At 45.3% G+C, this 14,153-nt stretch overlaps 1 protein-coding gene across 11 annotated transcripts in view; it reads left to right on the plus strand.

Annotated features, from left to right (window-relative positions):
* CNIH3 (cornichon family AMPA receptor auxiliary protein 3) overlaps positions 1-3,702 on the plus strand; it is a 372,243-nt gene extending 368,541 nt beyond the window's left edge. For 8 of the 11 annotated variants that reach the window (XR_004059003.1, XR_004059002.1, XR_004059004.1 and 5 more), the window contains one exon: positions 2,495-3,702. Coding sequence is in view for 4 of the 11 variants with exons in the window: in XM_030937102.1 (XP_030792962.1) it covers positions 2,495-2,522 (28 nt within the window). In the remaining 7 variants the exon portion in view is untranslated. The remainder of the gene's footprint in view (positions 1-2,494) is intronic. The other 3 variants (XM_030937096.1, XM_030937103.1, XM_030937101.1) reach the window with 1 other exon arrangement.
* The last annotated feature ends 10,451 nt before the right edge of the window (positions 3,703-14,153 follow it).

Consider the following 14,153-nt stretch of genomic DNA (forward strand, 5'->3'; position numbering starts at 1 on the left):
CTGTGTCTGCAGACTCTGTGGGGGGCTCTGGAATGCTTACTACTCCAGCTTGCAGGGAGCCTGACAGTCTTTGAAGCCTCCGGAGATTTCCATGGTGCCCAGTGGGTTCACCTAAGTCTTTCTGACTCCAAGTCTGAACTATTTAACAACCAAAGGCTCGTCAGATGGGTTCCTGTCTTGGGAAACATACAGAGCGTGGACAAAGCCATTGTGGGCTTAGGGACTTGATACCTCGGAGGTTAGGTTTCTTCCCTGCAGTGTGCTCAACCCTGCTTTCTTTGTGGAGTTACGGACTTCCCCTTCTGCAGAGTCATGGGCTGAGTGGCCTGTCCCCAGAGACAGCGCTGTCTCTCCTGTAATCCAACAGAATGAGACCAGTGTTTTAATTAGCTCCTGCCCCTTTAGCCTGGGATCCACCTCAGTGTGGATGAAGACGGAGGCAAGATATTTCCCTCATTTCAGTTTTGTTGCAGCAGATGCTGGAGCCGAGGCGTCGCCAGGAAGAAGGCATATGAATTCACAGGGAGGGAAGCTGCTGTGCGAGCTCCGCTGTTGGGGGTGGGAGGGGGCGGGGTGGGGAGGGCTCGGCAGCTCCTCTCGGTTGGATGGGTGTGATCGTTCTGTAACTGAGTGTGTTCCAGACAGTCTGTTTGACTGTCCTCTAGTTCATTACTTCAATTTGGCCCTGCCTTCGTGATACATGTGTTAATCACTTTGTTTCTAAAACAAAATTGGAAACAGTTCCTGCAGCCTCACTGGGACCCTGGGTGGCCCCCACGGTCTCCTGCATTCTTTGTTGAATCTGGCCCCTGCGTGCTCTTTGGGGCTCCTTAAAAGACTCTGTTTCTCCCATCTTAGGAGCTGCCGGCCCCTCAGATCCAGAGCTGGTGGAGAGCACAGGAGCGCCAGCACAGGCCACCGTGGGAGGGAGAGAAGGGAACCCATGTGTATGCAGAGCCATGTCTGAACTGAGCTCAGGGCTAGAGACCCACACAGCAGCGGGGAAGACGGGGTGGGTGGTTTATGGTTTTAGCTTCCTGAGGAGCCCCTGAGGGCCTTGGAGGGGTTAAGAAATGCGTCTCAGGTCCCCGCTAATAATTAGCGACATCTGGCTTCAGAGCCTGTGCTCTTTCTTCTATCCTGTTTGAATCACATGGCACCCATCACCCCACTTCACAGTTTGCCTTGTGGACCAGGTGATAATTTGAGGGTTGTGTTAGAAGGGGACTAGCTAACACAGATGCTAATACTAGCTGGTGAGCCCAGTATGAACAGTATCCTAAAGTATTGGGCAATACTTTAGGTCACCTGAAGTAGTAGGACCACCCTCCTGCACGGTTATTCTGGATCATGCCTGTCCCTCCCCAGGTTTATTTCTCTCCATCTATGTTATTTATGGTTTACTTGTTCCTTTACACCAGAGACCATGTTGGTTTTAAATGGAAGAATGAATGAAAGTGAGTAAATAAAGATATCCACCTGAGGCTTAGTACTGTCATGCAAAAAGCATTGGCTTTGGAGTTAGGATGTGGCTTCTCCCCCTGCTGTCACTCCTCATCTGGCCCTCAGCTTCCCCAGGTAGAGTAAGTCCCTCTTGCTCCAGATCTGACCAGTGGTTCTCTGTGCACATGAGATGTGTGAGGTTCCTGAAGATGGAACTTCAGCTACTCAGAAGAGCTCATTGGGCCTCCACAGCTGCATAGGGTTAGAAGTAAAACCTTTTCACTTCTTTTCATTTCTTTTACTTCTTAGATGAATCTTTCTTCTCACTATAATGTGAAAAGGTAGTTGGTTTATTTTTCTGCCAAATAAAGAGGTATATTTTGATGCAGACCATTCCTCAGCCTTGCAAACTTAACCTGAAGTCCTTACTAAGAGCACAGGGACACATGTCCCCTTCACCCCCACTCTTAGTAGTATTGGGGCAATACTTTAGGTCACACGCTTTTAATGCATGTTTAATTCCTGGAGTCCATTAAAAATAGGAGGGCCAGGGAGTTACCCAATCAAGAGTTGACTGAGTTCTGGTGCCCAGAGGGCTTATGTTCCCATGCAGGCCTTTGCAATAACGATGATGATCTTTTTCCCAACACTAGCGTATTATCCAGCATCATCTGGGAGCCCCTGGACACAGCCATCATGCAAGCACATGGCAGCTGCTGGCATAAAGAATCCACTGCACCCCCAGACCTGCCCTGCAATTGCACGAAAAGGAAAACAACCATAATAATCATCCTGATGAGAATAATAATAGGCACTTAGAGCAATCACATCTTTTATCCAAGGGATACAATATGCTCTCCCCAAAAATGTTTATTCCAGCATTGTGGGAAGTAGAAGGGGCACAGTAGTGGAGTCGGCGAGATGCTATAGTGACAGGAATGAGGGAGAAGCCAAGGAGTCTGGCCTCTGGAAGGTCCCTCTCCTGAGGGGCAGCCTGAGTCCTCTGTGGGCTTCCACTAATGCCTTCTTTTCCTTTTCTTTTTGCATTCAGCATGATCTACACTTTAGTGAGCTCTTAACGCAAAGACCATGCACGTCATCAGAGACTGAGATGGGAGAGACCTCAGATGGAGAGATGCATTTCTGCTGGTGACTGGAGGAGGGACCAGAATGGGGATATGTGAGAAATAGACCCGGCAGGCAGTCTGACTGAATGGGAGCTGGGATCACGCAGCCAGCCGGGAGCCAAGTTAACCCTGCGTGTCTGTTGTCGCCCTGTGTGTCAATCTTTGGCATTCGAATTCCACATACAGGGTCCTAGAGCCCTTCTGAGCATCAGTGGTGTGGGGGAGTAGGTGACAAAACACTAGACCTCTCCTGAATCCACTTCATTGAACAGCACCTTGCAAGTTCACACTGAGTTCCTGGGCCATGGGAGCGGAGGCTGGAAGGCTGCAAGGTGCTTGCTAAGGAACAGAATGACCCAGAGTCAAGGCCAAGTCTGCAGGGACCTGTTGAAAGCCTCGAGAATGCCTTGGCTGCCCAAGACTCTTGTTGCCTTTCTTCCAAGCCGTGGCCACACCCTTTTTCTCAAATGGGAGGGGCTGGAGGGTGTGTGGGATTTGCCTTCAGCTATAACCAGCCTTGAGCTCGCAGGGCTGTTTTCAGCTGAGGAGGGGTGAATATAGGAAAAATTGATTTTTGAAACGTTTGCAACATGTTCAAGGTGTTAGTTCTCCACCACACAAGTTGTATTCTTCTTTTGCCACCTCAAACCATCCGAGTCATTTAATGCAAATCAATTGGTCAATGCTAGTCAAAGCTATGTTCTTACAAAAACCCCAGACAGCTCAGAGCTCAGAAAATCCTGTGGAGTGGCTGCTCTGTACCATGGGCATCCGGCAGCCAGGAAGTGAGACAACATAATTATAACTTCATTTTATGATGCTGCATCATTTGTACTGTTTAGGTCGACATGAGGACATCATCTTATTTAGAATTTTCCATTTGGCAATCTCTTTTGGGTGGGAGTTGTGCTGGGGGTTGTAAATAATGACAAGGCTGAGATTTTTATGATGTTTAAATTGGGCACAATGATTTTGACCTTATTCCCCAAACTTCTTTTCTACTGTTTAACATACACAGGCTATTTATACACATCCCCATCTCCCATCTGAAACCTGTGACTCAGGTTTATGAATGGTGTTTGTGTAGCAACACATTGTGTGCTATGTTTATTAAAATGCAGCGACAACTTGAGTGTCTCACTTAACTGGCTCTCTCATTTCAACCATTACAGGCTGGATTTGTCTACATATGGTTGGAAAACTGATAGGAGGAAAAGGCAAATTTTCAAAAAGGCATCGTGCTGCTAAAAATTCTATGGAAAAGAAAATGCAGACTTTTACTCCGAGGTTTATGGTGTAAAACTGGAGAATTTGAGGTAATGATTTTGGGAGAAGGCTTCCTCTTGGCCAATATCTGCAGATTACTGACCAGGTAACTGTTGTTAGGGATAGAGTTACCTTTGGGGCTGCTTGGGCCTGGCTTTGGCTTCATTCCTGAGACGACTAGTGACCCTCATCCAGAGAGGCAAGCATTGGATGGCAGACTGCAGACGCTAATCTAACCGCACAGCCGTCCTGCAAATGCAACCGGATGTGGAAGGTGAATGATCCGTGTTACTTCTCACCATGGAGCTGTTTTGTTTCTATACTCTGCCTCCTTTCAAAAAGATTTGAAGTGGCTCATAATAGGAGACACAAGTACACAAAGACCATTAAAATGGAAGTAGAGATGTCTTTTTTTTTTTTTTTTCCTGAGACAGGGTCTCACTCTGTCACCCAGGCTGGAGTGTAAGTGGTACAGTCACGGCTCACTGCAGCCTTGACCTTCCCGGGCTCAGATGATGATCCCACCTCAGCCTCCCGAGTAGACCACAGGTGCACACCACTACGCCTGGCTAATTTTTGTATTTTTTGTACAGATGAGGTTTTGCCATGTTGCCCAGGCTGGTCTCAAACTCTTGGGCTCAAGCAATCTGCTCACCTTCACCTCCCAAAATGCTGGGATGATAGGCTGAGTCACTGCCACTGGCCTGACAGCTCTTATGTTTATGAAAAAGAAACATCCAGATATTTCCCTCCCACAAGTTGTGATTGGGAAATAATTCTCGTGATCTGTTGTGAGTTTCAGTGAATTTTCAGTTCTTGGGAGAAGTTAATCATGATGATAAAGCTAAGAATAAAGGGCACAGTGATGGGGTGCGGGCTGTGCGCCAGGCACTGTGTTAAGTGCTCACACGGTGACCTCCCCCACCCCTCACAGTGATCGTGTGACCTCCCCCACCCCTCACAGTGATCGTGTGACCTCACCCACCCCTCACAGTGATCATGCCCAGCAGGTTAGATGTTCTCATCCCCACTTCATCCATGAGGGAACTAGGGAGCCTCAGGGAAGGTGAGTCCTCCCTAGGTGACGTAGTGCAGAACAAGGGCTTGATGCTATGAAGAGGTGGCCAAATAACGATAGTTATAAACCAAGGTATCTGGCAGTGATCTGGATGCTTCATATGCTTTTCCCTGATCCTCATAACAATACCACGAGGCAGATATGATCTCTGTTTTATAGATGAGGAAACTGAGGAGAGGAGTCACTTGCAGAGATCCACAGCTAGCAAAGGGTATGTCTAGCTATAGCTGGGATTTAAACCCAAGTCTGCCTCTTCTCACATAATTTTGTTGTTATTGCCCAGTCTCTTATTGTGTATCCCACAGAAGTAACCAAAGGGAAGAAGAGAGGAAAAGCAGGAAAAACTCCTCTGTTTTCCAACGCAGAAAGTGAATATTTGCCTTGAGAGACAAAGAGCTCACCTTTCCAAGCATGCGTCAAGGAGAGAGCTTCCTAGGGAGCAGAGTCATCTCCTGCAGGTGGTGTTGGTGAACTGGTTCCCATTCCCTTAGAGAGGTAGAGCTGTAGGCCTGGTATGGCTATGCCTAAAGGGTCAGAGGGGAACCTGGAAGAGTCAAAGCTCAGTTTTCACTTTGCTAAGGTGGAAGAATAATGGCACCTGCCACACTGGCTTTCTATAAAGATTAGATGAGTTCGTACCTGCAGATAACTTAGAACAGTACCCTGCATGTGGTCAGCACACCTCATTGTAGAGTGCGAGTCTTCCCTGCCTTCTGGGCCAGTCCATTGTTGTGTTGCTATAAAGGAATACCCAAGCCTGGGTAAGTTTTGAAGAAAAGAGATTTACTTGGCTCACAGTTCTGCAGGCTGTACGAGCATGGCTCCTGCCTCTGGTGAGGGCCTCAGGAAGCTTCTAATCATGGTGGAGGACAAAGGGAGAGCAGGCATGTCACATGGTGAAGAGCAAGAGAGAGAAGGGAGAGGTTTCAGACGCTTAAACAACCAGATTTCATGTGAACTGAACGAGAATGCACTCATCCCCAAGGGAATGGCATTAAGCCATTCATGAGGGATCTGCTCCCATGATCCAGTCACCTCCTGCTAGGCCCCACCTCCAACACTGGCAGTCACATTTCAATATGAGGTTTGGAGGGGACAAGCATCCAAACTGTATCACCATCCTTACTCTGCCCTGTGCCCATTCTAGGGCAAGGTCCCTCCCTTTGGGAGGACCATGAAGCCAACTGGCCACGTGGAACAGGAGTGAAGATTGCTGGATGCTGCCACCCTCCTGAGGCCTGATCCTGTCTATAGTATCCTGAATGGAGGTCGGGCTGGGACCTGACCCCTCTTTTCAGTGCCATGTTCTCTGCCAATAATGATAACCACTGCCACAGAGTACTTGCTATGTGCTGGATGCTCTGCAAAGCACTTACCATATGTAGTCTCATTTAATCCCCCATCAATATTAGGGAATGGGAATGATTGTTGTCTTCAAGGGATAGTTGAAAATACTAAAGCTTATAGAGGTCTAGCAATTGACCCAAGGTCACAATGGCTAATAAGTCATGGAGCCTAGTCTTCTACCCAAGTCCTTTTGATTCCAATGCTTTGACCATTTTCTTACTCCTGAAAGGGTGATAGAGTCCAGGAAGGACAATGGGGTGTGAGATAGAAGAGAAAAGGGGATGAAGATGGGACAGCAGTGTGGCTCTGCTGAGCTCACATGTTTCACAGCAAGCAACTCTATGTGAATAACTTTATAATTGGAAGGATTTTGGCTATAGGATCTTGTGCAAACTTCTTAACCTTTAGAGACTCAACTTTCTTATTTGTAAAATGAGGCTAATAATACTTCCCTTTCAGTATTCTTGTGATAATTTAAGTAAACTATGTACAGAATGCTTGTTGAGCCTGTCTCACAATTCATGCTCAACAAATCTTGGTCCTCAGTGTTCCACCCGCCTGCCCTTCCCTTCAGAGAGGGGAAGGGAGGATTATGTAGATAAAAATGGGTAAAATGCTTCTCCTAGTAACACCTGACGACAATCAATGAATCTCAGCTGCCTCCTTTCCCCTTTCCATCTTTGGGGCGGACTGTCCCAGGCATGCAACATGGGTAGCAGAGCTCAGCCCTCTCAAGAAAATTTCCCCTTTGCATCCTATATTTAGGTTTGGTAATTGTACCAATGTTAAATAAAGTTGTCATCATTATGACAGTTTTGTTCTCCTACGTAAGAGAGGAATGCAGCCAGCAAAATGCTTTGACAACAATTAATTGCACTCACGCTGTGTCGCTGTGTCGTTACACAGATCCATTTCCATAACCCTTTCTCTTCCTGGACTTGGGCTGTTCTGTTTTCAAGTGTGCTCTGGCAAATGACTGTTTGGGCAGAGCCTTCTCCAGGCCTCAGAGCTGCTGGTCCAAGCTGGACATCTTGGGGCTGCCTCTGTTCCTGAGGCTCAGGCAGAAGGCACTACTCACTGTGGACGTTTGAGGGGGTATCCTGGGACATATCCTGTGACTTGGCTCATCCCAGGCAGAGCAGAAGAGGAGCTGACCAAGCGAGTAAGTCTTCAGGACACAAGCACACATTCTAGGGAAAGGTGGGGGCAAGTTTCAGCACCTTTTTTTTTTTTAATAGACCAAGTCTCACTCTGTTGTCCAGGCTGGAGTGCAGGGGCACGATCTCAGCTCACTGCAACCTTCGCCTCCTGGGTTCAAGTGATTCTCCTGCCTCAGCCTCCTGAGTAGCTGGGATTACAGGTACCTGCCACCATCCCCAACTAATTTTTGTATTTTGTATTTTGTATTTGGGGTTTCACCGTGTTTGCCAGGCTGGTCTCAAACTCCTGACCTGAGGTGATTCACCCGCCTCAGCCTCCGAAAGTGCTGGGATTACAGGCATGAGCCGCCATGCCTGGCCAAGTTTTAGTCTGTCCAGTTTAGCGGGGAGCAGCACGTGATGGAAGCATTTCACACAGCTGCATTTGCAGAGGGAGACCTCAGTGCCCACATGTTGGATTGGGTTTCCATTGCTGCCCAAGATCCAGAAATAGAATTAAGACACAGGGTCAAAACAGCCACAACAAAATAGGATTTTCCAGGCTTTGCTCCCACCCACCCACTCTGTGGTCATTTCTGCCCCTGTTAAATTCTGCCCAGATAGTTTTGGATATGCCAAGGGTGTTATGAACTTGACCTCTTAGCTACCACATGATACCCACATTTCTTCCCAGCCAGTGGTGTGCAAAGCTGACTTGTACAGGCTTATGAGAGCCTGTACAAGTTTAGTTTAGTTTTTTAGGGATTTTACTGAATAGTTGTTAAATAGAGCCATTATTAAAACTGAAGTTATGTAAACTTACAATTAAATAAATAATTTTAAAAACAAAGGTAATACCTAGTCAAACCACTTCCCAATTATTTTACTACATTTTACTTGAGGTTATGTCTATTGTATCTGTGGCAGAAATGCTATGTGACGGTATGCTGCTGTGAATCTCTTCCCATCTTTGCATTCAGTGATGTCCCATTGATTGCTCGAAATTGGCCATGGTGAGAGTATTTACACTCTGTGGATGTCCCCCTCCCTCGCCATTCTTAGGGCAATTCCTCTAATGCACGGCCTCCTCTAGGTGGGGCAGTCTCCTCACTGGACCCCAGAGTACCTCGAGGGGCAGACATGTACCTTTTGGCTTAAAGAAGCAACAGTCTGAAAAGGTGGTGTTATGTCCTGGAGTTTGACTGCCTGACAGCCAGCAGAGAGACTTAAATGCCACCACAGTGTTTCCGTTCAAACATCAAACAGGAGTCTCAGCTGTAAACCTTGTCCTTTTCAAAAATGCTTGACACATCAGAAAAACAAGATCACCTTTCTGGTGGTTTTATATTTCTGATCTTCTAGAGCAGAGGAGGTAGGGAAAATGAGAGCCCCGCTAAATACCAGTCCCCACATCAAATTATAATGAAACCCATCAATCAGGCCCCCATGCCTGGAACAGTCTGTTTTGATTGCTGCAATGAAAACAGCAGGGCAGCACTAGAGGCTTTGGGGGAAATTTTGTAAGTGGCTTCCTAGGACAGATCTTGCGATGCTGTTCTTATTTTCCCAGAGCTAAGTTGAAAATAAGTGTGATGTCGAGGTCACTTTCTGGACTATACAAGGTAGGGAGAGCCTTCTCAGTGAAATGGAGATGCCTAGCAGATGAGCCAGATCTCCAAAGGATGGTTAGGAACCCTGCACCCTAGTGGACCAGTCTTTAAAATCGGCAGTTCTGTGTTCTTCAGTAATATTTTATGCTTGCATTCAAGACACCTGTGCCCCAAGATATAGTGCATACCTAACAGTGTTACAGGTACAGTGGAAAAATTAGTCATAAGGACCCAATGGCAGCTCTAGCATAACCACTTCTAGGTTTTCACCTAGAAGATAAGAAAATGAGACCAGATCACATTTTTCATTTAGATACATGCCCCCCAGGTCTGCATAACTGGGAAACCCCAGCATAGGTTTCAGCCTCACAATTTGAGGAAGCCCAGCCCATGCCAGGTGCGGATGTTCAGACCCAGTAGGATAATGATACTTTCTAGGGAGCTAACTAATGGTAACCCAAGAGTGCCCGTTCACGGGAGGTGGAGGGCCGTCCTGAATGAGTGCCATGGGGCTTTGCACTTGACCCTGTCCTCTTCACTGCTTATTATCAGTGACTTTCAGATGAAGGCAATTGATCGATTCTGGGCTAACACAAAACTGAAAAGGATTCAATTAGGACAGGAAGAGATTTTTTAAAAAAATATCATAAGCTCAGACTCACTAGAGGAAATACAATAGGCATACATGAAAGGTCTTAAGATTGGGCTCAAAAAAGTCAGCAGCAAAATATATAAGGGGTGAAGGCAACCACGTGCTTTAGGAGGGACATTGAGAAATCTGAGCCTGCCCATAGGAGGACATCCAGAGTCGATTTCATAGGACTGGAGAGAGAAGTCTAGAAGACTGTCTTCAAAGACATGAAGGCTCCAAGAGGGCAGAAACCAGGACTTGGGTGAAAACAGCTCCCCCACCCCACCCCTTGCTCTTCAGATAGTGTTGGTTGAAGCAGTTGCTTCCCAATGAGGGTTCTGGAGAGGTGTTAGGTGAAAGGACCGTTCTGTGGTCAAATGTGTGTGGGACTGTTGGACTAAACGCAAGCAGCCCTTTTCAAATCTGTCTCAGTGGGAACCTTCAGTTAGAAGCACCAAGAGGGGCACTGTTTGCAAAGCACTTTTCTGTGAAAGGCAGCAGTGGAGACTCAGCAGAGAGAGGCATGAGGCAGAGCTTTCTGGGCTTGATGGAAGACTGAGGGATGAGTGTGTACCATGGGATGGAACGGTTCCAAATATGGAACCAACTATCAGAAGTACTGTAAACAAATAGGACTTGCCCCACATTGAGCAAAACACAAATGACAAACCATATAATTCAAATGCAGAAAAAAATAGAAAGGGCTGAATTCAGGATACCATCAATTATGAGCTCTTTGAGGATAGGTATTTATTTATATAGCTCCAGAGCTGGCTTTGTCCTTACTAGGCCCACAGTAAATATATGTTGAATTAAATTGAAATTTTGATGATTAGAACTAGGAGAAGGCAGAGATAACCTCATAGTAAATAGGAATCAGTATCCCAGGGAGGAATGTTAAGGCAACATGGCAGCCCCATGCAGGCTGTGTCCTGGCAATATCCTGTAGGGTTCAGTAGCAGTAAAACAGGCAAGGGCATGCGAAAGACATCAGCAGATTGTCCTTTACCACTGCACAGACCACTGCAGACTAAGGTGGTGTGGTTTCTTCTTCTGAACTCTACTCTTCTCTTCTCTGAATCACTAAAACATATGACTCCTAGGCCTAAAGGAACAAAGACGACTGGCTCTCCGGAGTCACAGAGTGACTATCGTTAAGCTCCATCACTTTTTGTGCATATAACAATTTGGAAAACATTAACCAAAAACAAAAACCCAAACAAACAAAAAGGCCAGACCTTTGCATGTTGTTTATTGGCATGAGAGAGTCTGGCTCATGGCCAGGGGAGCAGCTGTTGGGGAGTAACACACAGGAAACCTGCCCACAGGGCCCCAGGTGTCTGAGAGGTGGTCTGAAGTCCTTCATTGGCTCAGCTCTTGTCCAGTGTTTCTGGCAGAAATGGCTCAGTGTCTCCTACTCTCCCCACTAACCCTTGGAAGTTCTCCGAGCTAGGGCTGTGAAAGGGGAGGGAGAGGATGAGAGCAGAGTGTATGGATAGCAAGAATGACTTTAAGTTAATCACCTCTACAAGTTCCCTTTTTTTCAAATCCAACATTTCTGAGGGTTGGTCAGCCTGGCCCCAAGGGAAGCAGGGGAGAAGGCAGGATTGCGCTGGGTGGGTAATGTCATCTGGCCCGGGCTCCGTCAGGGCACTACATGCTCCCCTCCTCCTGTACCTGGAAGAGGCCAGAAGCCTGGGAATGGGAGTGGTGGTGCTGAATGATGGGTGATCCCAGGGGCGTAGAGTTGACTGCAGGGTCCATGTCTATTTGGGAATGATTGGGAACAATTGGGAACTCTGGGTTCATAATATGCTGCCTTCCTGAGCCTGGATTTCCAACTGGGGCTGTGATGTTAATAAAGTGATTAGTGAACCCTTAGCTCATCGAATGAGCTCTGCTCTTGGCATGAGAAGGACCTAAACTGGAATTCTGACTCTACTACTTGTCAGTTGGGTGATGTTGGTCAAATTTCTCAACCTTCCTGAGTCCCAGTTTACTCAGCTACAATATGGGAGCACTAATGCATAATTTTGTGAGGATGATGTGAACAGTAAATAAGCTTATTTATATGAAATCAATTTACAGTATAGAAAATGCAATACCAATATGAGGGGTTGTTACTATATAGTCACAGAAGGAGTTGACTTTTCTTCTGCTTTAAGAGTATGCTTAAAATATGGTTGTATCTGAGAATATTGGATGAAAGTGCTTTAGGAGTTGGCCTTGGGACAAGAGGGAAAGAAATTGCTGCCCAGCTCTTGTTTTTTCTTTTCTTTTCTTTTTTTAATTTTATTTTAGAGGCCATTCTTGGCTTGTTAGAGGGTCCTAGACCTCTGTAAAGGTTGTTGTCTAGTTGGAGTACAGGGCATCTTTGACACTACAATTTTGAACCCCCACGTCAATTTTTTACTCTGTATCTAAAAATACAGACTTTAAAATGAGAACCTTAGCAGGCTTGATAGCTTTTCACTAAGAAAGATATTTCTAGAGTGAATGCCATTGGGCCAGTTTAATTCCTTGGATAATTTTTAATATAGAATTAATAAACTATTTCCAAATATTTCCATTTTCATATTTCTAAAATTATTTTCCCTGATATCGATTATTTTCTGTGTAAATTTTATGATAAAGATTAAATTTATTAGTCAGTTTTTGAAAGTTATAGCTTCTGCCATTGTGAGTTTTCTATGAAACCACCAATTTACCAAGTTCAAATCCCTGAAGTCAAATTTTGCAACACTACATTCTTTATCAATGTCGAGTCATGAACACATTTTATGATGGGATGTTTTAGCCACTGGAACTCTTATTTGAAAGTTTTACTAATTCTATTCTCTCCTCCATATCAAATTGTGCAGTTTCCATTGTCATCATTCAGAAGCAGTTCTTCAGTACATTCATCTGTCACACATTTTTGCATGGACTACTTTAAACATTGTCAAATTTATTTTATTTTGATTATTTCTACCAGAAATATCATTGGATTCAGGAATGCTATTTCATTTTTACTTCTTAACTCATGTGTGTTACTGTTATTAGCAGTTGTCTTTGGACATTTCTTGGTGGCTCCTTTGGCTGGGATTGGCTGTGTCTTTGTCCAGTAATCCGGTTCTGTTGTGCCCTTTCCGGAAGAGAAAGTGGAGAGGTCAGATTCAATGTAAGGGAGGGTTGGAATGTCCAAATTTGATTGGAGCTTTAAAATAAGATGAGAAACATGGTCAGATTTGACTTTAAAAAGTCCATTCTGGCTTTTGAGTAGAGACTGAATTGGAGAAAACAAAAATGGTTGGGAGATGGTTAGAAACTACTGCAGAAACACAGGTGAGAGACAAATTGCAAACATTTATATAGCACTTACTACGTGTAACAAGCATTAGTTTAAGCATTTTGTAAGTTTTAACTCATTCTATCTTGATGACAACTCTGAGGAGGTAAGTATTATAACTATTTCCATTTTACAAACAAAGAAACTGAAGTACAGAAAGATTCAGTATATGTCCAAGATTACAAACTAGCAAGGGGATAGGGGTGGATCTAGAATTCAGACCTGGGTAGAAGGACTTCAGGGACTGAGCCCTTGACCCCTCCAGTGGTTTTCTCATCCAAGAAAGAAAAGCGTGGCAAGGAGGTTTTTGAGAAATGCTATGAGAAAATGGAAATTATGGGACTTGGTGAAAAGGGTATGTTTCTGGCTTTGTGTGTGGTAGGTGGTAGGGCTATTCCTTGAGAAAGGGAAGTTGTTTAAGGGAAAGATAATGTGTTCGGTTTTGAAGCTGAATAAGAGAATTCTAGCTATAGTGTACTAAAGAGCCTTACTCTGTTTTTGATGTTTGACTACTGACATCTTTCAAGCCCCATAGCTCCCCCTCTTCCTTCTGTCTCCCATGTGAGCAAACCAGTAAGAAAGTTTTATGCTCCCTCCCTTGACACCAAGGAAGTTCAAAACCTGGCCTACATTGGGAACCCTCACCTTGGACCCAACCCCTAGCAACACCAAAAGCCAGAGCCAGTCACCCCTCCTTGCTCTGTCAAGCCATTTTTGGACATGCGTGGCAGCCTGCCCTGCTCTCCCTGAAAGCCTCATTATGTGAGTGATGAGTCTGTTCATCCCCTCTTGGTGCATGTGTAGCATTAGTCAGTTTTCAACATTCAAACCAAATTTTGGGTCAGAAGTTGGTACAACCTTCATCCCACACAGCGGATTGGGAAATGTGGTCTAGGTGGGTTTTGGTGAGCATGTAGCTGTCGCCACCACGGATATGCTGAGTTGAAATGTCAGTTGGTCATTGAGATAAGATGTTTCGAAGACAGTAGAATAGAAGGGTCTGAGGAAAGAGTTTTGAGCTGGAGCTGTACATTTATAAATCACCTTCTAGTTGATGAAAGGAGAAAAAGGAAAGAAAAGGAAAAAGAATAATTCTGTTCCTAATGTCGTTTTTGTTTAATTTTCGTGTTCAAAGATTGCTTTCCAGAACCTCAGTAGCAGTAGTTGGTGTTGGGGGGTGGGCG

The sequence above is a fragment of the Rhinopithecus roxellana genome, chromosome 8 (genome assembly GCF_007565055.1).
Source record: "Rhinopithecus roxellana isolate Shanxi Qingling chromosome 8, ASM756505v1, whole genome shotgun sequence".
Classification (NCBI taxonomy): Eukaryota; Metazoa; Chordata; class Mammalia; order Primates; family Cercopithecidae; genus Rhinopithecus; species Rhinopithecus roxellana.